The sequence below is a fragment of the Haliotis rufescens genome, unplaced genomic scaffold (assembly GCF_023055435.1).
Source record: "Haliotis rufescens isolate VD_foot unplaced genomic scaffold, xgHalRufe1.0.p SCAF_23, whole genome shotgun sequence".
Lineage (NCBI taxonomy): Eukaryota > Metazoa > Mollusca > Gastropoda > Lepetellida > Haliotidae > Haliotis > Haliotis rufescens.
The window spans coordinates 5,075,318-5,102,531 of record NW_025963924.1 but is presented as its reverse complement, the minus strand read 5'-3'; the positions used below and the strand labels follow the sequence as shown (position 1 = coordinate 5,102,531).

Here is a 27,214-nt window from a genome sequence, read left to right as displayed (position 1 = left end):
AGGACAATGTGTGATAAGAGCCTCTTTGGGTCCAAATGATCTTCACCATTTAAGAAATAAGGGTATTAAAGTACTGGACAAAAGAAAGTATACACTTGAAAATTGGATTTGGCCGAAAATATATAAACGTTATCAAAAAGTTACTAGACTGAAAACAGTCACCGAAACACTGCAAACTTAAGGTCCAAACACACAACTATGATACCCGTATCAAATACATCACCGTCGAATAACCATTTCTTGTTTGGTTCTTTTTTGTGCCACCATCAAACATGGTGTATACTTTCTTTTGCCCAGCACAGTTGAGTATTAAGTGTTCATGGACAACTGAAGATGTGCATACTGCTGGCCTCACGACCGGAGAAATGGTAGATTACTAGCGTTCGTCATGGTATCACCCGGAAATGACTCAGATGAAAGCGTTGAAATTTTGCCCAATGACCTTACAGATTCTCGTCCATAGCAATATGAGCCCGCGGTTATTCAAACTAGTCTGGACAGCACGGAAAGACTGGAGAACACAATCTGGCATTACATGCTGTCCTGAATGTAATAGACGTGTATCTAATAACAAACAACCCGCGAGTCAGTTATTCTTGTGTAAAAAGTGCCAGGTGTAGATTGGCGGTTACCATTGTCATAACATTGTTCATTGTATTCGCTTTGCCAAACAATTAGCATAGGGCTAAAGTTAAATTTGATTCCATACGAATCAATGTTATGTATTAATTGTAATGTCTGTAGCCATCATTGAAGATATGAGTAGAACACTATGGATTATAACACTTCCTATACCACCATTGAAGATATGAGTAGAACACTATGGATTATAACACTTCCTATACCATCATTGAAGATATGAGTGGAGCACTATGGATTATAACACTTCCTATACCACCATTGAAGATATGAGTAGAACACTATGGATTATAACACTTCCTATACCATCATTGAAGACATGAGTAGAACACTATGGATTATAACACTTCCTATACCACCATTGAAGATATGAGTAGAACTCTATGGATTATAACACTTCCTGTACCACCATTGAAGATATGAGTAGAGCACTATGGATTATAACACTTCCTATACCACCATTGAAGACATGAGTAGAGCACTATGGATTATAACACTTCCTATACCACCAATGAAGATATGAGTAGAACACTATGGATTATAACACTTCCTATGCCACCATTGAAGACATGAGTAGAACACTATGGATTATAACACTTCCTATACCATCATTGAAGATATGAGTAGAACACTATGGATTATAACACTTCCTATACCACCATTGAAGATATGAGTAGAGCACTATGGACTATAACACTTCCTTTACCATCATTGAAGACATGAGTAGAGCACTATGGATTATAACACTTCCTATACCACCAATGAAGATATGAGTAGAGCACTATGGATTATAACACTTCCTATACCACCATTGAAGATATGAGTAGAACACTATGGATTATCACACTTCCTATACCACCATTGAAGATATGAGTAGAACACTATGGATTATAACACTTCCTATACCACCATTGAGGATATGAGTAGAACACTATGGATTATAACACTTCCTATACCACCATTGAAGATATGAGTAGAACGCTATGGATTATAACACTTCCTATACCACCATTGAAGATATGAGTAGAACACTATAGATTATAACACTTCCTTTACCATCATTGAAGACATGAGTAGAACACTATGGATTATAACACTTCCTATGCCACCATTGAAGACATGAGTAGAACACTATGGATTATAACACTTCCTATACCATCATTGAAGACATGAGTAGAACACTATGGATTATAACACTTCCTATACCACCATTGAAGATATGAGTAGAGCACTATGGACTATAACACTTCCTTTGCCACCATTGAAGATGTGAGTAGAGCACTATGGATTATAACACTTCCTATACCACCATTTAAGGTGGCAGGGCGAGTCTTGACGACGATCAAAGTCCTGGGCCCCGTTTAAAAAAAGCGATCTTAGCGCTGCGATTGGCGTAAGTCAGTGTTAAAGAATGGGAGTTACGATCGACTTAGGGCTAAGATCACTTTGTGGAACGGAGCCCTGGCCGGTAGTCATCAACATCAAAATTTATCCAGAGAATCCACGGTATGGTGTTGACCGACTGCCGAATGACTGAGCGTCATATTGCTAGTTCAGTAGGCATTTTGTTGGCGAGATATTATTCTATAATACTGAAACTTTGGCATTTAAGAAAGTATCAGCTCGTTGGGTTCCAAAGCAGCTGATCTCTGATGAAAAACGCACCAGCAACATTACTCGTGATAATCAGCCTCTGTTTGAAGCTGACCCAGAAAGGTTCTTGCAACGTTTTGTGACTATGAATGAAACTTGGGTAACCACTTCAATCTTGTGCCCAAACAACAATCTGAACTGAATTGAACTTAAATTATACTCAAGGCTACATAACAGTGCATATTGAGGTTAACAGAGAAAACAATAAAATACAATCGCGATATATACTTATTATGTACAATCATTGGTGGGTAGAAGTAATTTTCATATATTACTTAAATGTCTTAATAACGACTTTGCAGAATTTCGCAAGTTTCCTAGAAACGTTTACATTTTTACATTGAAACACATACAGCATTTTATCGACAGGGGGAAATTGGGTAAAGTATACATGTTAGCATAATGTCCGATGATAACTAAAGTAGTCACATAGTAAAATATCCATCGCCTAAATCAGATTTGTTAGAAAGGTTACATATTCTTTTAGAAACAGGTAATTTGTTTCATCTTCCAGTTTCTATGGGTAGTCGGTGACACGAGGTTCTGCAATGATAGAGACTTGGGAGGTAGAAGTACAATATATTTCGAACATTTGATTATATTCTCTTAAAAAAAACAGAAACGCAAAGGCAGATTTGTGCGAGGTAGAAAAATATATTTATACGAGGAACCGAACAAGCTATTGAGCCAATTTCGTTGATGTATCGTGGAGCCATAAGATTGCCCTGGATATGGACCAAACCTGTCCTGCCATGATGAGAGATAGCCGCCCCATCATAACGCTACCCCTACCAAACCTGTCCACTTCCTGTACGCAGTTTTCAGCGTAACGTTCTCCCCGACGTCGGAAGACCCGTGCTCTTCCATTCCCTCGACGGAGGAGAAATCTTGATTCGTCGCTGAACCAGACATCTCTCCCTCGCAGTTGAGACCATACCCCGTGTTGACGACACCAATGCAGTCGCTGTTGACGATGTTGTCGACTCAATATGACGCATCGAACAGGACGTCTTGCTCATAGACCTGCTGCTCTTAAACGGTTTCGTACGGCCTGGTCGGAGATTCTGCGCAGTCCGGGTATTTGGGATGCGGTTGAGGTGGCTGTGGTCGTCCCCGAAATCACGTAGGTGGCGCAGTCGGATTTAGCGATCTTGGGCGGGGGTGGTTACTCTTGGTCGACCTTGGCCGATCACGTGTTGACCCATTCTGTTGAAACCGATCCCATAGTCGTGTGATGGTGCTGGGCGCTACATTGAAAACCCTGGCTACAGCTGATCGGGATTCCCCTGCCTGCAAGCGGCCTAAGACGTTGTTTCTTTGCACTTCTGTCAATCTTGGCATGTTGTTGACGCGGATGCCAGGCAATCAAAAACCCTGAACTTTAATACCGTTCATTGTGCTGCTGCACGTGCAGTGCGTGCGTGCAGCTCCATGGCCCTTTTGTTAATGCACTGGGTGCGTTTTTTTCCGAATCGTACGTGTTTCCCGAATAATTGTTTGCATGTCCTTGTAGTGATCATTTTTATCCGGGAAATTTGTCGCTGACACTATAACAAATTAAACCTCTTCATTTTGCACCTCTAGGTTCGCTAATTTTGCTTTTATGGCCAAAAATATCCGTATGATTTGCATTAAAAAGCAGAACAAGTGTATAGAATTAAATATATATTTTACCCCACCTCAATGTGTTTTCTTCCTGTTCCATTAGGAATTGTGCCTTTCATGCCCATATACAGATTAAAATTAATAAATGCAGCAAACGGTCTGGGTGATCCTGGCACGGTCAGGCTGATTAGGCTCATCATCAGCTCATGGCCCTTGCCCCCTCTACACGCAGCCCAGACAGCGAATGGGACTTCTCTCATGAAGCGCTACCTTGTCAAACTAGAATGTTTCGTAGAATGTGAAGACTCCCCAACACTGCGCAGCCTTCTGCATTACCCAGATTGTCAGAAGGGCTGTATTCCTGGTAGCAAACTCGGGTACTCTCCCAATGTCAGTCATCAGATTGGGAGGTACCAAGCCTAAAGCTCCGAGAACAATGGGCAGTCAGACAACTTGGTACTTGGGATGCAAACGTGACATTTCGAAAGCGAGGTCTGTATATGTGCCATGTTTTTCATGAATCATGTCAATTACATTAGTGTCAAAAGAGACAGAAAATTCAATGATATAAATGATTAACTTGGATTTATCAAAAAGGACAAGATCAGGTTTGTTGGCCTGGATACGTCTGTGGCTGTCAACGGGCCTATTCCAAAGATTTTTTTATTTATCATTTTCCATGACCCCCTCTACCTATTCTGGGTCGTACCATGGATGCATCTCTGTGTCAAAACGACAAGAATTGCGAAAACGGTAATTAAAGTGCCGAGACACCCATCATGTCGCTTAAGATACTGTGTTTGTGCCAAGGCTGGGCATCCACTGATGTGTTGGACAGTCTCATCAAATTCATTGCATTATTTACATTTCTTTAATATTTTGATACAAAATCACACATTGACGATTTCGAATGGGTTGGTTGGTTGGTTTGATGTTTAACGCCGCACTCAGCAATATTCCAGCTATATGACGGCGGTCTGTAAATAATCGAGTCTGGACCAGACAATCCAGTGATTGATATCATGAGCATCGATCCACCCAATTGGGATCGATGACATGCATCAACCAAGTCAGCGAGCCTGACCCTCGCCTTTTACGACAAACACAGTCACCTTTTACGGCAAGCATGGGTTGCTGAAGATCTATTCTACCCCGGATCTTCACGGGTCGATTTCGAATGGGAAGTGACCGGTGCTGAGCAGCAAAGAGAAAGCCTTCTGTTTCACTTTTCAGGCCAGTCGACTTCATCCAAGCAGGGACTCTGCATGGTTGCTGAGCTTCTCAACATACTGAACATAACCTCGATGCAGTCGTTCAGATAGCCCCATCTTGAAAAACTGAATCTGGGCTGTTTTAATACGGCACTTCGCTTGGTTGACATTCATTTCTGTATCGTCCAGGAGTACACAACCAGCGGCACATAGATTTTCTTAAGTCCACATTCGTACTCTGGCCGAAATATGACTTTAATATGGGCATTCTGGAGTTTGTCCTAACCTACTAACTCAATAGGCAATCAAATAGCCACTACCATGGACAAGGTACAAAACATGTAAAAAGACATTCTGTTTCTGTGTTTCGTTCGAAAATAACACAGGATACGATTATCAAACAAACTCTGTTTTATATGGAAATGTATATGACAACACATAAAATAAGACCGCTTCCATGGTCTAGTAGTAGAGCGTCCGCCCGGAGAGCGGAAGGTCCGGGGTTCGATCCCCGACCGCGTCATACTGAGCGTTCGCTCGTCACGCCGAAGACCCGGGGTTCGATTCCCGACATGGGTACAATGTGTGAAGCCCATTTCTGGTGTCCCCCGCCGTGATATTGCTGGAATATTTCTAACAGCGGCGTAAAACCATATTCACTCACTCAGTGATGACACCAGGTGTTTGCGCAAAGGGTTTTAAGTCCGTATTATCCATTTTATAATTATATCCATTGTCAGCTGAGTGCGTTGTATTTCCCAGTACACTATCAATGGTGGTGGCATGTCGGTAGACGTCGGTGGTAAATCATGCGTGCCAATATCCAATTGCAAATATACCTCACAATGAGCTCTGTGTGACACGTTAATATGCTGGTACTACAATGTATCTAAACAGATAAGAATCCAAACGCTTTGAACGTGTGATAGTATCGGCGACATACTAACATATGTAGCTTATTATTGTGCGTATGTAATGACTGTCGACGTGCGGGGGAATATTAGGTGAATAAGTCAGTTTCATTTTATGCCGCCTGTATGTTACAATAATCGATGCATGTCACGACAGCAGAAACGAAGAATAGGTTTCGTACATTGCTGCCATGTAGAATCGAACCGGGGTGTGACAGCGAACGCTTGCACCTCCGGGCCTACCCAACTTCCTCCCTCCCCCCCCCCCCCCCCCCCCCCCTCTCTCTCTCTCTCTCTTGCATCACTTCGAGCTTTCCTCCCACATTAACCTGACAGGCCGTGATATAACTGGAACACTGTTAAAAGCGGCGTAAAACCCAACTCACTCACTCAACTCAATTGAACAGAACTAACCATTTTGACCCTATTATCGGCTAAGGTTACGAGTTGCATTGCTTTTTGTAACTGACGAAGGTAACTGATTTTATCGAAGGCCACGTTAAGTGCATATATGCGTGTAGGAACGGCTGCAGTGCTATTTCAGACACTATCTTGTAGTTGTGGAGCACTGGGGGAATGCCGCGTGTCGACCCGTTGCTCGTGAGACACCCCGCAAGTATTACCCGCAGGCACGAACACCTTGACGTCACACGTCCCACACATTCAGTTATGTGTGTGTGCGTGTGTGCATGCGTGTGTGCGTGCGTGCGTGAGTGCGTGTTTGTATGTATATACGTTATGTTACACTCTCCAGTGGGGACTCCAGAACTGATTGCGTCCTCGGGGTTCGATCCCAGAACCATACGAGAACACGTTAAAAGATGGTCCTTCTTGTTACCCTGCCTGGCGCTCGGCATTAAGGGGCTAAAACAAGGACTGGTCGGCTCGGAGTCAGGATCCTGTGTCTCAGTGGGGTATTCATGTGAAGATGCGACATGGTATCTCAGTGGGCTAGCACTAGGAAATCGATATTAGTTCGGACTAGTACAAGCAGACACACACACGTGCATGCACTTCGCTGTGTTAGTGCAATAATCATGGACGCTACGTTAAACCCCATTTCACCTCACCTTACACCAATAGAGAATATATAACAGGGCGGATCTGCGTCTGACATAGAAGGTATCACGTCACAGTGAAATCTTTTGTAGTGGACAGTAAAGGTCATGGAGGTATATCCACAAAAACCTTATGTCCACTGAGCAAATTGTTTCGTTATAACAAGTAAATAAACAGGGGTCGGCGACCTTTGGAAAATGGACGAACTGGAGGAACGTGCATTGGTCGAGAACTTGCAGAAAAAGGGGCTGAAGGGAGGTGAACCTCAACTCAGAAATTATTTTCACTCACAACGTGGGAGGAAAGCCTGAAGTGATGAAAGCCTCACACGCTTACGACTTTGGTGAAACCCACGCGCATGAGAATGCTGCTGACAAACCTTGAAACATTTCCGGGGATTTGAACCCGCAGCCATAGATTTCTATTGTGCCCAAGGGACGCAACTCTAGATCTGCACAGCGAATTGCGGCGCTTAAGACGAGTGACTCCCCCCCCCCCCCCCACACACACACACACCTCCGTTCCCCATTGGGGGTAACATATTCACTTCAAAGGTACAACTACATAGGTATATAGCACTACATACTGGACCAGCATTGAACTATAAACTATAGCTGTGCCATATTTATACCATGTGTGTGTATGTATACTAGTATATATGTATATTGCTCTGTGTGCCCTGAATTCAACAAGTTAGGTATCTTTGAAATTATCTTCATTCATGGCTATATCACAATTTGATTTATTGGATATTTCTGTCAAAACAAATAAACTAATATTTATGTACATTTCAGTTTATATTAATTGATATAAATATCCAATCGCGGTATTTACCATAGTATGAGAGGTAAATTAAATATAATGATCTTTTTAAAGTTTTATCCATTGTGACTCGCCATCAAGTAATATTTGTTCAATATAATGTGTGTCAATATATTACAAACGCGTGGCGTGATTTATGCCTTGATATATATAGGTGTAGACCTTGTGATTAGTTAACTGGGTGATAGTCTCTTTGTATAATTGTTATATTATCATAATGACTAATTACGGCAATCATCAACTGCGAGATCGACCTAATGCATAAAATGTGAATTAGCAGACAAAGTGTTTTTCTGCTGGAACTGTCATTTGGCACGAGACTGTCTTATAAATTGTTGCGTCTCTGTTAAATACCGTACATTTTTAAAACAACAGTATATACTTTTTTAATGCCTGTGTACTGGCATTATTATCTTGAAGAGGACTCTATGTATATATGTCCACGTATTTTTTTCATCATCATCATCAGCAGCAGCAGCAGCCGAGGCCGCAGCATTAAATAATACTAATTATAATGATGATGGTGATGGTGATGATGATGATGATGAATATGATGATGAATATGATGAATATGATGATGATGATGAATATGATGAATATGATGATGATGATGATCATCATCATCATCAGAAGAAGAGAAACGGTGAAATTATCAAGACCTTGTCCATACCCAAACTCGAATTAGGCCTAGTCTACACACTATACATATACGAAAACGGGACATAATTCACGTTGTGGACGTTGAAAAAGTTTTTTAATTTAGGCATATTGTTTCATATCAAAGCTCTGCTATCTGTCCCATACGTAGTTTTCGTATTCAAAAGCATTTGGTAGGATATGTGCTAATGAGTCTGGATCGTGAGGGTTGTCTTAATGTGATGTCCTCGAGCTCCAGCGTAGACTCCTTACTGTGCGTGACGGCGAATGCGGATCTCATACTGTTCACTCACTGAGAGACGCGAGCCGTGCGTGGAGTTTCAATGGGACGCTCAATCGATTCACGACCGTTTTGTAGTTGAGGGCAGTTGTCAAGAAACTAGTACAATTATTCCGATGATGGCTGCCAACGATGTTGTGATCTTACAGTCACCAGTTGATATAGACAATAAGAGTCATGTCATATCCCTAACACCCTCTCAGATCATTGTCGAAGGATGTTGGCGAGCCGCTGGAGACGATTCCGCAACCCCAGAACCTGTCTTTCGTAAGTATGCGTCCCTGACATTAGATTTCTTCCATTTGTCAACAAACAGCTGACAACGGACAAGTGCGAACTGATCACTAGAGCGATTCTACTCCAAACTTCCCGTCATCTGGAATCGATGTTAAAGACAAACAGCTGATATTCCTATTTTATATGACGATACATCCATTATGCAACCATTTATAACTTGTTTTATATTGTGTTGTTGTCATCCTTGGCAAGTGTCCAGTCATTGTTTACGTCCGTCATTCATGACGTGAAAATGTCTGGACAAAGAAAGTGAGAGAGGGTTTGTATAGCATCTGGCACATTAGTAATGGAGACAGGTCACGCAGTTGTCTATGTTGTGTAACACTACCAGGCTTTCCATGCCTGTGGCCCCTAGTTCAACCCTCTCTCAAAATGTATACATGCCTTCACATCCAGTCATCTTTGTTCACTGCAGACTCAGTGTTCAGGAGCTAAAAATAATCTCTCCTGGGGTTGAGACTAATGCCAGAGCGTGATGAAATTTGTTCATCGGTACTAACATAGGAAATAAGTTAACTTGTGTCTTTGCAAAACAGCTTCTCACGACAAGGTTTATGTATCTAAATTAACATATTATCTGGTTTGTCACACAAAGCACATTGTTAACCTTACGTTGCTCTCGATATTTTTCGAAAGGGTTTTTAAAATTCCTGTCAAAATGTGTCAGGCCTTCTATGGCCTACCTTTCGACAAACCAGATGTAGGGACACGTACAGAATACTTGATATCTATCCGCCATGTTTGATTGATGCTACTAATATATATAGCAGCATGTGACATTTAGACTAACACATCCCAGAAATAAGTTATCTTATTTACAAATATATTTCTTCAAAATAAAAATAATAATACCCAAATGGGGCCCGGAATAATACCTTAATTTCAAGCCTTGAGCTGAGGCAATTTAGACTTGCAATATCATTCCAGACTTGACGTGGACTTTTTTAATTTATTCTCCAGGGTCTGGGAGAGACTACTTGTGACAGTGTGACAATGTTTTATTGTTAGGGCAATTAAACTCAAAATAAGCAGAAAAATGAGTCCACTTGCATTTGTATGGTTTAGTATGAACCTCAAAACTGAATATCAAGCCAGTTCCTCAACATAAAAAAATGGACATAGACTTTTCATAGGGGACAAATTTCAACATGTAATTTTCATCAACTTTGGAAACTAAAGATGACATTTCCTATGATAGCATTTGTTTCAAGTCGCCTGTCATTTTAGCGAGGTGGAATATGGTGGAAGATATTATGTACACTTGCACACAGGTCATGCCCTACTAATTTACAGACAGACAAGATCAATCAACTGAATGTGTTTGTATTGATTGTCACTAATTTTTACACACAAAAGTGTTTACATGCTATTTGTTCGATGGCTGTCATTGTCAAGGGCTCTGTGCACAAACTCCACTGTCAAGCTACAATTAATGACAAAAACTCTGAGCAGATAGGTTTGATTCGCAAATATTGGCGAGAACAGCGGTTTTATAAATGACTTTTGTCCTCAATTACATGACAGTGTTTACATAAGACAGCATCATTACAATGATGCGAGTTATTGCTTTCTATACCGTACAACCACCTTTTATGATATCTTTCCAATCTTTCCCGGAAAGTCTCAGCTGTTTAATTGTCTTGTTATGTTTCTGTATGAATGCAGGATCATTTAATTGGAAATTGAGTCTTTAAGCGCTTGAATTTACTGCACATAGTAAACTCATTATCTCATGGAGCTTAATGGATAGAGTATTGCATTAATCATGGTGATTAAAGCTAATTAGCACCCAGGCGATGCAAGTACCTGTCTGCACTTCCTTTGATGTCAGTTTCTGTACCTACAGGTGATGGGTTGTATAATTGGTAATGGTTACCCTAAGGGTGCCCGATGTCAGTTAATCAATTTTCCCAGCGGATGAGATTATAGCTGATGAAGAGTTTATTTAAGGGGGCACTAATCTCTAGCTTCTACTGGCTGTCTGATACTGCCCTCTCGGGCTCACACACTGCTGTGAGTCGATTTCCTTGCACAGACGGAAAGTAGATGGAATACACCTGTATCTGAGTGCCGTTGTAAAAACACCATACTTTGTTCAAAGGATTTGCCGATAATGCGTTGATCGATTGCTCATTGTTATATAACTCAATGAATTTTCCGTGGATATCATGAGACACGACACCTATGTGAAACACCTGAAACAGGTTGGGAAACAAACACAAGTTTTAATATCCGATTCAGTGTATTTATTTAAAAATATCAGATTGTTACAAAGACATGTGACTTCGAACAAGTCTCTGTACAGATGCAGAGGTATGGGATATTGTTCCTTGATGTGGATATTTACGGATACATTCCTCGAACAAGATAACTGCCTAATATTATACTTATGACTTTGGTCGGTTGTAGTTACAATATGTGCATTTTGTTTTCATTCATTTGCTGTAGCTTTGAACAGAATCATTCTTGTAGCTCTAGGGAAGTTCTTTGATATGGGTAAGTGAGTGAGTTGGGTTTAACGCTTCTTTTAACAGTTTTACTGTTACATCACAGCGTGTCTGTTTAATGTTGGAGGAAAGCCCGAAGTGATGCAGGTCTCAGATGTTTACCACTTTGGTGAAACCCACGAGCAGGGGTATGGAGCTGACAAACCTAGAAACATAATCGGGGCAAAATGTGACTTATATAGAGACAATTTATAAAAGTCAAAATATTTCAGTCATTTCACAAATTGACTAAAAAATCTGTCTATTTATTTAACAGATTGAGTCATTGACTATTAATTATTAAAAAGTTCCAAAGGGCTTAAGACCCATGAAGATCCGGGGTAGAATAGGTCTTCAGCAACCCATGCTTGCCGTAAAAGGTGACTATACTTGTCGTAAGAGGCGACTAACGGGATCGGGTGGTCAAACTTGCTGACTTGGTTGATGCATGTCATCAATCCCAATTGCGTGGATCGATGTTCATGATGTCAGTCACTTGTCTGGTCCAGACACGATTATTTACAGACCACCATCATATAACTGGACTATTGCTGACTGTGGCATTGAACAACAAACAAACCAAACCACTATGGACAACCAACTAAACCAACCAACCAATGTGCTTAAAAACATCACAACAGACTAAATATGCTGGGATTAGAAGCCAAAATATATAGGAATGTACTTTGACATTCGTTTTCTTTTAATCCTATCATTTTCAGTCACAGGGTGATGAAATTAAACATCAAAATGTTTGGAATTCATTATCACAATAAAATAAGGGAACAGATTTTTCGGGCAATTTGTGAAATAACTAAATATTGAGCATTTAATAAATTGCCTAAGTGAAAATTTAGAAACTAACATTTTTAGTCCACTAGTCCTTATGGTGTTAACTTATAGCAAAACCCTTACATATGGAAAATATCTACTAGTTCTTATGATGCCTTAACTGTTGGGCAGTTGGGCAAGGACTACAGGACTACTGCCAATTTCTAACACTGATTTAACACACTGACTGTAACATATACACACGATAAAATAAGCAGTGCTAATGTGAAATATTTAGTTTTAGTTAGTGTAAACAAAATCACACAGTACCAAGCAAGTGACTTATCAAAACTTCATCACCAGTGCCGATGCTACCCCCAAAGATACTTACATTTCCTTAATATTTCCGAGACAAAACTGTATTTGATTTTGTTGATCAATGTGACAATAAGCCCCAATAAAAGCGACAATGCGCTTACAGTTCGCTGAGCACCAGCCACGAACTAGTCAAGATTTCACGGATATCTTCCGGGTATCCACGGCAAAAAGCCAATAACAAAGGCAACAATCAGTCCCGGTGAATTGTCAGAGATCAGTGCCTCCTTAAATGATGCATTAAATTGGCTGCTTGGATTTCTTTTCTTATTCAATTGACCAACATATTTCTCCATAATCGATCCTGTATTATTAATTATAGTCAAAAAGGATGATGAAGAAGGTAGAAACAATTAATCCTTGATTTTTCAAGATTAGTTGTTATATTATGTGTACAACTATCAATATATATATATTGTATCATGTAAGATGCCCATCATGAATATTTTCATCTTATTTGCAAAGTTTACATAAGTGACCAATCAAAATGAAATTATGAAGTTCAGAAGTATGTATTCCTGTAATCGAAAAAGCAAAACTATTTGCGACCAAATCAACATCCAACAAAATAGCAGACGAAGTTGTCAAAAATGTGCAGGGGAAGTATGTGTTCATTTTTATTTAGGTTCATCACAAATTGCACATGCATTTTATTGTAGTACCGGTATGTATCATTATTGCAATAAAATGCAATAGGAAAGTCAGGTCAATATCCATCACTACTGATTTGCAATCAACTAGACATAGCCCTTTGTTCATTATTCACTACAGCAGAGTTCATGTCTAGGTGATGCCTGCATTCAATCAATAAACATTTATGTAGAAAAATATCTGGGTACACTAGCTGTCAAGGCTACATTGGGTAATTATGCACAGTTTTGTACTATTGGGTTTTATTTTTTTTTTATGCATACTGGTACACAAGCAACTAAAACATTAATTGGATTTATATACTATGCGTATCCAGCTTACCTGCTCTGAACTTGCTGAAGATGTTGGTGTAGCATACGAAAGTATTAGGTTGCACAGTTAGCCCCATCGTCTAATGTGCCGCAATCTGCAGTGCAGAGTTGTGTCCCTTAGCTGTGCCAGTCACCAAGTTGTTATACTCTCGGTAACATCGCTGCCACCAGTGTGGGCGCCGCCATTACAAGAATCTTGAAATTTGTCCTCTAACCCCAAATGTAGTAATGTTCATACTCTTTTTTATGTCTTTGGGAATGCCATCGTAGTGAATTTTGAAAAGGACCATGTCTGCCAGATGAATTCACTTTGTTGTTTGTATAATCAGATTGGTTTGAGATTGCACACTAAATGGAATATCAACCAACTTCTCCCTTACATTCTTACTAAATCAATAACATGATAGTTTTAATGAAATAGAAATTCAAATTGACAAACAAAGAAAGTAATTTAGCAGAGATAAGTGTATTCGGCAACACGACAGTCGTCATTTGTTTGTAAACATAACAGTCATTCGGTTGCGAGTTCAACTCCAAGCATGGTTGGGGCCACCTATCACAGTGGGGAGTTTTGACTGGTGGCAGAGATAGTATAGAGAGCTCCGCGAACGGGCTATCGCTGTGAGGAGCTTGTGCCAGCCACCTGTGATCGTGGGTTCAAGTCTAAGTTCTGACTATGTTTTTAAAAAAGCTTCATTTACTCTCATTTTGTTGACAGCAAAGTAGATTAGTCTGTTACAAACATGGCAAAGGTTTATTCAAGTGACAAAGTAGCTTAGCTTTGAGTATTTAGATTTGTTTGTTGTTTAACACGGCACAATATTACAGCTATTTGACAGCAGATTGTAAATATTAGAGCCTGGACCAGACAATCCAGTGATTGACATAATCTATCAGGCCTTCCCGCCTGTGGTTTGTCACCTGATAGATTGCTTAATGTCAATAACAATAAACTCCATGGTTACACTACAGGTTGCTAATTTTTGTATATCTCTCTGACTCCAAACATTCCTTCTGACTTATATATGTCTGAGTAAAGATAAAGCTTCGGTCAACTTCAGTGTATGCATGATCAGATCGTTTTATACATGTATCTGAATAATTTGTGCCAGGTAACCAGTAAGATAATTCCCAATCAGATATTTTGTATCCAACTCTTGAAACCTACAGCAGGTACCCGGGTAGGGTCAGGGAATAGGGGGTTGGGTACACGAGTGGTACATTTGAACTCAGCTCAGCACCAGCTCTTGGTTATGGCATTTTGATCTTAGAGTTAGAGCCAAGACCGCCTCCGTGGTCTAGTGGTAGAGCGTCCGCCCTGAGAGTGGAAGGTCCAGGGTTTGATCCCCGACCGCATCATACCAAAAGATGTTAAAAGATGGTACTTGTTGTTACCTTTTCTGGCGCTCGGCATTAAGGGGCTAAAACAAGGACTGGTAGGCTCAGAGTCAGTATACTGTGTCTGAGTGGGGTATTCATGTGAAACTGTGGCATGTTATCTCAGTGAGCTAGCACTATAAATCGTCATCAGTCCGGACTAGTACAAGCCGCCACACAAACACACACACGTACATGCACATCGCTATATAAGTGCAATAATCTAGGACGCGATGTTAAACCCCATTTCACCTCACCTAGAGTTAGAGCCCTTAGATAATCAATTCTTAACCTTAGTGTTATGACAAGGACACTTTGACTTTTTACCCCTATTTTCAAACACTGTGTTAGTGTATTAAGCTTCCCTGTAGCTCTTTTGATTGAATTAAAAATGTGTACAATGAAAGCCTTTGACAACATGAAGCCATTAGGTATGTTCTCTGTGATAATTCAATGTGTGCCTGTGGGTGATGCATCAACTCTGTTATGCACTACTGATGCATTTATGCAGGGATGGACCCAGTTTGATTAATGATCCTCATTGTTTCATTAGGAAACATGCTTTCGAGATGATTGCATGACTTGTTCCTATTTCTAAGGCAATGCTCAAGGGGGGTTTATATGGACAGGGCACTGTTAATGTCAAATACGGTAGCTTTCATAAGACTGATGGCTGATGATTAATTTTAGATCAAATGTGGTGATGACAAATGAATTATTTGTCATGGTTCAACATCAACAAAGTCCACATGTCTGCGACCAGTAGAATTCAGGAAGGACTAGTGACATTTCCTTGTTGACCACCACTTTTAACTTTAGGTAGATGGCAAGTCAGTAGCAGATCGGTTTTGTGGATTAGTGAAAATATAAAATGTTGATGTTCTGATTGAGTTCTTCAGGGAATCTCAGCTGAGCTTTCTAAAAATGATTCCTCTTCATCAGTTCATATATCCTGTTTCGATCTTAACCATGGTAACTGACCATAATGATCAGAGTAGGATCAGTAGGATCAGTGTGTTGCTGAAAATAGCTGCCTGCACGCTAGCCTGTGGTAAAAAAATTAGTCAGACTAAAGATTCTTAAACGTCCCTAGCCTGACTGCCTACTGAAATTTCAATTGTGATTGGTTTTATGCACACCACTTAGTCAAGATTAATGTCTGTAAATCAATACGGCCATCAAAAATAAACTTAATATCTGTCACGAATCGAGGTTGGGAGGTTAAAGTAACCCCTATTCATCTTGTTTGAGTGTCTCTTAAGCTGTGTATAACATCCATGTTTTGATTGTAATTCATAGTTTAACCAATTTACAAGCTTTGCTACTTAACAAATGATGACTACCCATGTCAAATATTGCATTGACGATGAATATTTATTGCTTCCATTTTACCAATATAACTAGGACCAGGGTTCCAGATAATGTATTGAGAAAATGTGAGTATTTACTCACAAGTTATCATTCACAATGGGTAATCATAGCTTTCTTTGGGTAATCAATATATGTTTTTACTCCCTTGGGTCCAGCCTAATGGTTGCTTTTACACCGACACGTAGACATTTGAAAAGATAATTCCAATTAACATGCTTAAAAAGCTCTTCGGGTGCCATCTAATTTGTATTTGGTCATGTGCTGCCCTAAGTGTGTAACATATATAATAAACTCACAATAAGCTAGACATAGCAACATTTATACATTATACACTGCAGTAGTGTTCATTCATGTGTGATGCCTGTAAATATCGATCTATAAAGAAGTACAGGTAAACTAGCTGCAGAAGCTACATTGGGTATTTACACAGTGTTGTTATATACATTATACACTGCAGTAGTGTTCATTCATGTGTGATGCCTGTAAATATCGATCTATAAAGAAGTACAGGTAAACTAGCTGTAGAGGCTACATTGGGTAATTACACACAGTGTTGTTATATATACATTATACACTTCAGTAGAGTTCCTGCATGTGTGATGCCTGTAAATATTGTTCTATAAAGAAGTACAGGTAAACTAGCTGTAGAGGCTACATTGGGTAATTACACACAGTGTTGTTCTACTACTAAGTTTTTAAATTTTCATGTGTATTTTTATGCAAGCAACTCAAATTACTTGGGTAATGGTGATTAATTTTGTGTATTTTATGCAAATACCCAGCCTATCAGGAACTCTGTGAGATAGCAGGATAGGCTCCAAGTGTTGAAGTAAGGTCAAGATTGACACAGAGGCTGCTCTGTATTGATTGTGTCACCTTCACTGGGTGTTGCCTTCACATGCTATATCACTGGACTCGTCACGGCTACCTTACATTAAGCAACGCCATATATTTTAATGGGATTATTCTGGCATATGATTGGTTGAATTTCAAGGTCACTACTTGTTAAATAGGCAATAAATTCAGATATAACATCTGACCTCCTTGGCACAGTCAACAGTTGGATAAACTTTTGCTGACATTTCCGAAAGCTTAAGGTCACCATAGTTCAGAATGGCAATTATGATAGAATTGAACATCCGTGTGTATTACATGATTTGATTTTATGATGAATAGAAATGTTCCCATGCTCTGTTTACAATCAATCTGATATTGATTTATTTTGATAAGTAATTTATTACATAGAATAAGGTTGGCTTTATTTGATTAATTATGCTTACCATACTAATACCACTGGATCATTTACATCTTAATGTGAGTGAGAAGGTTTAATGCTGATTTGAACAGTTTTCCTGTTATATCACAGCATGTCAGTTTAATGTAGGAGGAAAGCCTGAAGTGATGCAGGTCTCAGGCGTTGACCATTTTGATGAAACCCATGTGCACCGGCTTGGTGCTGACAAATCTAGAAACATCAGGGCCACCCGTGCCGCCTACATCTTTGTGTGAAATGCTGATGAGGCAGTCTCTTTGACATCTTCCTAAAGCAGTCCCGTGAAGATTCCGGGGTAGAATAGGTCTTCAGCAACCCATGCTTGCCATTAAAGGTGACTATGCTTGTCATAAAAGGCGACTAACGGGATCGGGTGGTCAGGCTCGCTGACTCGGTTGATGCATGTCATCGATTCCAATTGTGTGCTCATGATATCAATCACTGGATTGTCTGGTCCAGACTCGATTATTTACAGACCGCCGTCATATAGCTGGAATATTGCTGAGTGCGGCGTTAAACAACAAACCAACCAACCAACCAACCAACCAAATCTTCCTAAAGCAAGGGAGTTAACTGACTGTAAAATCCAGTTTCCACCCTTGTCCAACAAGGCTACAATTCCGGAGTTACATTTTGGCTTGACTAACAAGTCTCGGCATAGTCAAATCAAAATCGTTCGACTTACTAGACATCTGATTTGATTTCAACGTGCAGGTTTTGCTCGACTGTAGGTTTTGCAAAGCATGTGTACCATAAACTAGACGTCAACAGATATTTTCCTAATGTATGCATGGTTTTAATCAAGGCGCTCAAATGATCTGATGCACTTTGCGAGGTAAGACCTGTTTTATTACAATATAGATCTTGATTATTGATCAGATCGACTTGACTGGATGCCACCTTTTTAGTTGAAGCAAATGCAAGTGATATGAGAGGTGGAATCTGCCTGGTCATAGGAGGGACATAGAAGGGACATAACCTGTATAAGCACTGGTGGTGCTACTGTCAAGCCGCAAACATCCAGTGTAGTTTGGTAAGGGTGGAAACTGGACTTTAGTAGTGAGTTAACACTCTTACCTCGGGAAGATGTCACCTTTGAAAAATGTAATCTCTTTATTCAGTTTACTAATTACCATGATTACTGTCGGTATCAAGCTATCACTGTCAATAATAGCAAGGAAAGTGAATTTGGCTGGAATCACAGATATCGGGGACATATATATAAGTGGAATATCACTTGGTGGTCATTATTTTGTCAGCATATACAACAAAATATGAGGTCATTTTAAAAACAATAGTCCGTAAAATGTTCTAAGTACTTTTTTTTTAAAACTTTTGTATCCAGTTATTGGATATGATTGGGTTTTTTTACAAAATAATTAGTACATCCTCATCCCCCCCCCCCTCTAGATATACAAGTTAATAAAGGTGGGTTTCTGTGGACTGGGGCTAAAGTCTCATTGGTACTTATCCTTGTTTTGGAACACTACATCTTCATGTGCTATATATGCTGGCCAAAGGTAGACACTATCTCCACCATGTTTGGAGTATTGGCTGATAAATCATATTGCAATATTTTGCAATGCGGAAAGCCCTATTACGATACAAAATACATATTGGGGCCTAAATGATATGTTATGTACTTTTCAAATGGTACTTCTTTCAATTATCCAGACTTGAGATTTGAAGATGGGTAGTATGGATAACAGGATCACCTGTTACGTCGTCAGTATGGAATATTAATGTAAACTGCGTAAATCGTGTGCTGTTTACATGGTTTAGATAGGAATCCAGTCCACCCAAATGCCTCACCATAGTAGATCTGATTTATATAGTTATATGTTAATTCTTCTATGACTGTATTGGAAAATATCAGTACGCAATGGTTGTAATGCGATACATGTATTGCTGAAGGTAGCATTGTAATATACCGGTATACCAGTAATATTGCACCCCCCTAAACTCTACAAATATAAACATAAAGTGGCATCAGTCGTATTCATTCACTGACCGCTTCGTGCGGAGAACAGAGGGTTAGTGGTTTGACCCCCAACTGCATCATATCAAAGACTTTAAAATATGGTATTTGTTTTTACTCTGCCTGTTGCTCAGCATTTGGAAGATAAAACAAGACCGACGTCTTGATTCTACCATGACATTGAGGAATGCTTGATTCTGATTAAAAAGGGGTTTCCTTTTTGCTACAGAGAGCGCTCGGTTCCAAATTAGAATAAGAGGTAGCTACTCGACAGTTGGACTACATCAAAACACACTAAGTTTATGTCCTTAGTATACTGTGTGTGAGTGGTATGGTATCTCAATGGCCTAGCACTGTAAAACACATTTAAGTCAGACTAGTACAAGCAGCCACACACATACACATGCATCTGACACAACATTAAATCCCATTTCACCTCAACTTATTCATCAGATTCTATTATAGTGTCTAAGTTCTCAACTGTGAAAGTACTTTACAGAGCCACCATGGTGTGACATGATGAAAAGAATGTTCAATGACTTCAAGTTCAATTCAGCTTATTAGGCAAGCTTCTCTGCAGTGCCTTTGTGTTCATTGTAGTGTTGCGTAAGTAGTATAGGTCAATACATGACCCAGTCAGGAGCCCGCTGAGCACACTTGCTGTTTGAACAACGCATATGGATAAGCAGTATCTGACATGTTCGATAAACTCGCTGCTAATCATGTTAATTGTCAACTCACATTGTGTGCCACACATTAGATTTCCCCTGGGGTCTTTGGTTTCCAACTCTAGTCATGGTGATAGCATATGTTGTTAGCTTTCATGTGTTTACCAGGCCATTGTTGTTCTCATAATAGAAACACAGGAATGAATATAATGCAGAAACAATGATATGACTGATTTATGAAAATGAATTTTCTTTCATGTCTTTGTTTTTGGAATAACATATTGTCAATATGATCTTCCTGAAACATATTTTGAATGTGCCGAGTAGGTATCTGAATAATCAATGTGACATGTGAATTAAATATGATATTATATCCATATTATGTCAAGGGTCGTAACTAGTGCAACCTGTTACGAAGAAGTGCAACCTAATATTTATGTCTACATGCACCAAGTGCATGTTGAAATCATTCAAATTTGTGTCAAACCGTTACATGTGCACACAACATTGGTTTTTTAAACACATTCAATACCTTGAAGCTTATTTACCATACAGCGTCAATAATCTCTCTGATCATGCTGATACGTGTAATTTGTCATGCTTTTGGGGGCTTGATGTCTTCAAGCGTTGGGGACTTCAAGATTACCGTATTTTCTTGAGTATAGTGCGCACTTTTTTTTACAGCTGTGTAGAACGGGGTGCGCATTATACACGAAATAATGAGTTTGATGTGGGTTTTTTCCATGGAGAGATATTACCGTGAGCACATAACACCGGAAACACCATGTCAACAAATCCATACTGAAGTACGCAAAATCATCATGTAAATACACGAAATCGGGTGTGAATGCGCTTGACATTCGAATTTTTTTTCTCCAAAATACTGAATCTGCTAGAGGGAGGTGCGCACTATACTCAAGAAAATATTGTGTGTGGACATTTCTACTTTGATAAGTTTATGGAACCTGTTTTGTCTGGTGCAACTAGGTTATATGTCAACCTGCACCTAGAGCAAGTGAAATCAAGTGCCCTAAATCAAGCCTTGTAATGAATATATGAGAACAGATGATTGTTATCTAGTGCATGAATAAAGCATGTGATGTTAGTAAATAATTTACTAGATTACAGCCGTGATGTTACTATAGAAACAGGATTATTTCCTCTGTTCATATCAATATCGAGTGTACTATGATTCCATTAGTATGTGATAACTGTAACCATGGTAACCAGTGGTAATTAACATGAGAGTAGACAATCTAGGTTATGAACCTGATAAATTAATAATTGTTGGTAAATCAGGCATAAACATGTCCATTTTGAAACAGTTTGATAAGACATTAAAAACAATATATTGCACACTATGTAATCATGTTCTTATGTGTGGTTTAGCAGACGACACTTCAAGTGCAGAAATTTGATCCGGTATTCTCAAATCTTTAAAAACACAATCATATGTAGGTTCTTTAGAACCCAGATACGTCTTACTCATCTCATGACATACTCAGATTAATAAAATTACATGATTTTTGCTCCTTCTCTTTGAATATTTTAGTTTCATATCTGTACTGGTGTCACTTATCATCTAAGGGTTCAAATTTGCCTTGCTGAGTTGCTACCAATAACCTGTGCCAGAAACATATGACCATAGGTTCGAATTCCAGTTTGCCCTGATAATTGTTCTAGGTTTGAACTTGTGTTGTGGGTTTCACCAAAACCATCTAAGACCTGCATTACTTCCCTTGGCTTTTCTCCCACATCAAGCCGAAGGTTCTGATGGGTAAAATATAATGTGTACCGGTACTCAAGTTTTTGTTTGTCTCCCTTCCTGGAGTAGGATACCTGATTTCAATGGTAATATGCTACACAATCAACATTTTGTTCTTTTTTCATTGCACCATATTCATCAAATTGTGTTCAGACACTACTGTTTCTCTCCCATGTCTGCGCCATGATTGATCGAGGAGTGAAGATGTGGGTTATCTCCCCTGGTCGGATACTCAAGTTTTTTTTGTAGGACCCTAGTTCATCTAAACCCAACCCTTGCCCCACTACTTGAATACTTTCTACTCTCGAAGATCAGGTGTAGATTTGGTCTTCAGCAACCCATGTATCCCGTAAAAGGCGACTGCTTGTCGTAAGAGACGACTTTCGGGATCAGGTGGTCAGGCTCCCTGACTTGGTTGATGCATGTCATTGTATCCCAATTGCGTAGATCGATGGTCATGATGTCAATCACTGGACTGACTGGTCCAGGCTGGATTTTTATTTATTTTTATTATTTTGGACCATCATTTAGCTGCAATACTGCTGAGTGTGGCTTTAAACAACAAATGATGAGGTGAAATAAGGGTTCAGTTTCATTCAAGATGATTTCATTTACATTGTGACGTGTGTGTGTGTGTGTGTGTGTGTGTGTGTGTGTGTGGGTGGGTGGGTGTGGGTGTGACTGCTAGTCCAGACTAATGGCGGTTTAGTAGTGCTAGCATTGGAGATACCATGGTTAGTCCTGCACCATGACTGTGGAATATATTTATTTAATGAACATGAAAGAGAAAGGGGCTTTATGCTTGGTTTAACAGTATTGCCTTTAATGCAGTGTTAAAACACAATGTTAAAATACCATTAGAAGAAGAAAATAAGAACTTTAAGAATGTCTCAATTTTGAATCTTTTCCCCCCAAAATTTGTCTCCCAAGGGATTCCAGAAACATGCTTTCTTTGTGATCATGTTTCAATCATTGTCAATGTCTGAGACCCCAGAGAACCTGTACCATGTATATTGTCATGTGTGTGTATCATGTATATTGTCATGTATATTGTCATGTGTGTGTATCATGTATATTGTCATGTGTGTATCATGTATATTGTCATGTGTGTGTATCATGTATATTGTCATGTGTGTATCATGTATATTGTCATGTGTGTATCATGTATATCGTCATGTGTGTGTATCATGTATATTGTCATGTGTGTATCATGTATATTGTCATGTGTGTGTATCATGTATATTGTCATGTGTGTATCAATCATGCAATTGTCATGTGTGTATCATGTATAATGTCATGTGTGTATCATGTATATTGTCATGTGTGTGTATCATGTACGTTGTCATGTGTGTATCATGTATATTGTCATGTGCGTATCATGTATATTGTAATGTATAATATCAGTTGTGTGGAATGCAGTTTGTAGTTCAACAGAATGTATTTTGCTGGGAATGTTTTCATCTGTTGACTTTGTCATGTTTGTGACACCTGGGGTATTTTGACTGTTACCATGGTAACATTATCTGATGCTATGTGTTAATCACGATCTCCATCTGATGCATCTATTGCTGCTGAGTTACAGTTTTACATCACACATTAAACATGCTCTGTTTTGATATGCTGTCTGCATACCTGGAGCTTTTGACTGTTAGTGTTACCATGGCTACATGGCATAATGTTACACGTAGATCTTGATAAGCATCTGCAATTACTGTGGAGTTACAATTTGTGTCATGTCCTAAGCTGGCTACATCATTTGTACATGGTGAACTTTGCTTGTTGTAAAAGGCGACTAACAGGATAGGGTGGTCAGGCTCGCTGACTTGGTTGATGCATGTCATCGATCCCAATTGCGTGGATCGATGCTCATGACATAATTCACTGGATTGTCTGGCCCAGACTCGATTATTTACAGACTGCCGTCATAGCTGGAATATTGCTGAGTGCTGCGAAAAACAACAAACAAACATGGTGAACATTATCATGTTTGTTATTATCATGTACACTTTGTCTGATAGTTAACCAGCATGATGGAATATAGAGACACTAGACAATAAGTATAACAGCTTTGCTTCATATAACCCCCTGGGATACACTGACATGTAAACCCAACCACCCGATCCATTTAGTTGCCTCTTACGACAAGCACAGATTGCTGGGGATCAATATTCTTGTCTGGACTCACCAGATGTTTTTCTTGTCTGTAGCAGAAAGATTTTCGTCTTGAACACCTGCTACAAATTTTGACCCTAACCCTAAATTGAGATATTTGTAACTTTGGCCTGTTCCTCATCATATTTAAGTATTACATACTAGTAAATGATTTTTTGATACGTCTAAGGTTAGCTTAAGAAGTAATTTTACAGGGCCTTTGGTGTTTGATACATCCAGATTTCACTCATAGAGTTCAGGCCTCTTGGCTTCAGTGTTTGAAAGAATTTTATAGCCCAACTAGACCAATAAATGTTGCCTGCCCATCTTCAAAGTTACCTGCCCGCATTCAGACATAAATATTGAAAACTTGTGAAAAACAAGAGACAAATCGTGTCTTGATTCAGTTGAAATAATGCATACGATCACTGGAGAATCTACGAGGAGGTATGAAGAAACTGAAAGTCTGGTCTCATATTTGATATATAAATATCTCATTTCAATCAATAATGTATTTAAAATTAAAATGGAGTGGCAACAAAAGTACTTTCTATTATCAAATAAAATAACAAGTTCCCTGTTTGCGAAGTACCCCAGATGTGCACTCAAAGTTAAATAAATTAAATATGAATACATAGGTCCATATGTGAATTGATACAGGATTGAAATATGAATTGATACAGGTAAGTATGTATCATTTGAGAATATTATCAATGCATTGATGTATTGGTGAATCGTGACACCCCTAGTTTGCATGGTATGAGTGACAACTCTCTGTGTGTTCCAGGTCGTCTGAATAACCTTCTAGAGCTCCAGGAAGTGATCGGGGTACAGTTGGAACAGCAGCATGTCAACAAAGATCGGTTCAAGCGGAAAGATGGCACCAAGGTCTACCTCTGCATCGAGATGCAGCAGATGCATTCCACTGCGTTCTGCGTGTACTACGTCAAGCGGCAGACCAAACATAGGTGGCGCCACAAGAAGATGGTGTTTAACTGTAAGGACCACAGCACAGCACAGATGTGGGTGGACAAGATTCTGTATCTTCTACAGGGACCAGGTATTATTCTTTGTACTATGTTTTATACATGCTTTAATGCTAGGGCTGGGACGAGTCCAAATTTACTACCCGGGTACCCTACCCCCTATTATCCGACCCTAACTGGGTACCTGCTGTGGGTCTCAAGAGATAGGTACAAAATGACCGATTGGGAAACGTTTGACCGTACTCCTGTCGAAATGTATTTATATATATACAGGTATAAAATGATCTTGTCAGGCATACACTGAAGTTGACTGAAGTTTAATCTTTATGCAAACATATAAGTTCAGAAGGAATGTGTGCATAGTCAGAAAGAAATGTGAACATTTGTCATTTAAAGTGTAACCATAGAGTTCACGTGACTAACCATGGGTCCGGTTAGTCCTGTGGGTACCCGGGTCCAACTCAGTACCCACTCGGCCCGAGTTCCCAAGTTACCTGTCCCAGCCCTATTTAATGCCATCCACTATGGTCCACAGTCCAGTTTCCACCCTTGCCGAACGAGTCTGTTAGTTAAAAAGGATGTACAAAATGTTGATATCTCATATAAGAAATAAACGATGCGTGGTCGTTGTTTATCATACAATAAAACACTGGAGGGAGAATAAACCACTCAGGGCTGCATCCCTCATGGTTTATTCTCCCTGTACTCTTTTATTGTACAATAAACAACTCCTACTCATCGTTTATTTCTGAATTACAAATAGGCTTTAATGTTTTTTCATGTGCAAAGACATTACTGCTGGAATATTGCTGAGTGTGGCTTTTTACAAGAAACAGACAAATACCAAATTTTAACACTTGAAATATCAGTGCTTTGTTTAGAGGGATTTAGAATGAGTGACATAAGCTGGCACATAGTGGTGTCTCTTGCTGAGTGACGTGCAGAAATGTTGCTGTCAAATGGTCAAATGAGTACTCTCATGTGCTAATATGTGATGTAACCTTTCCAGAGATCAGTGGCATGAAATGTTAACCAACTGATTGACTGTTACAGAATTTCATAGACCAAGGAGGCTGTTGGTGTTTGTGAACCCTTTTGGAGGCCGGAAGAAGGGACCATCAGTGTACAACACGAAGGTGGCGCCATTGTTCGAGTTGGCAGGGATCAGCACAGAAGTCATCAGTGAGTGGACTCTGGCAGTAGCTGTTGACAGTCAAGGGCATGTTCTTCAAAGAGGGCTACCTCCTCCTATAGGTTAACATAGATTTAAGCTTAGCTGAGGTGAGGTGAAATGGGGTTTAATGTCGCATTAAAGATTATTGCACTTATATAGCGATGTGCTTGCACGTGTGTGTGTGTGTGTGTTTGTGTGGCTGCTTGTACTAGTCTGGACTAATGCCAATTTTATAGTGCTAGCCCACTGAGATACCATGCTGCAGTTTAACATGAATACCCCACTCAGACACAGTATACTGACTCTGAGCCGACCAGTCCTTGTTTTAGCCCCTTAATGCCGAGCGCCAGACAGGGTAACAAGAAGTACCATCTTTTAACGCCTTTTGGTATGATGCGGTCGAGAATCGAACCCTAGACATTCCGCTGTCTGGGTGGATGCTCTACAACTAGACCATGGAGGTTGTCCGGGCAGATACTCTACCACTTGACCATGGAGGCGGTCACTTAAGCCTAGGGAAATTGAAGGGATGTGATGTTAGAAATGCTATGAAGCCTGAAACTTGGGAAACAAGCTATGGTAGAATGAGCCTGATGGGACTAATCTGCTGTGTTTTAGTGACGGAGAGGCAGAACCATGCAAAAGATGTCCTCCAGGACTACAACCTGGACTCCATAGACGGGTGAGTTGACTTATGTCTACTGTAGACAGGTTAGTTGACTGCTGTCTACTGTAGATGAGTG

The 27,214-nt window shown here is 39.7% G+C and overlaps 1 protein-coding gene across 1 annotated transcript in view; it reads left to right on the top strand.

Annotated features, from left to right (window-relative positions):
* The first annotated feature begins 8,888 nt into the window (after positions 1 to 8,888).
* LOC124116993 (ceramide kinase-like) overlaps positions 8,889 to 27,214 on the top strand; it is a 32,541-nt gene continuing 14,215 nt past the window's right edge. The window contains exons 1-4 of the mRNA XM_046478657.2: positions 8,889 to 9,104; positions 25,099 to 25,371; positions 26,351 to 26,479; positions 27,090 to 27,153. Of these exons, the coding sequence (XP_046334613.2) occupies positions 8,954 to 9,104; positions 25,099 to 25,371; positions 26,351 to 26,479; positions 27,090 to 27,153 (617 nt within the window). The 5' untranslated portion in view covers positions 8,889 to 8,953. The remainder of the gene's footprint in view (positions 9,105 to 25,098; positions 25,372 to 26,350; positions 26,480 to 27,089; positions 27,154 to 27,214) is intronic.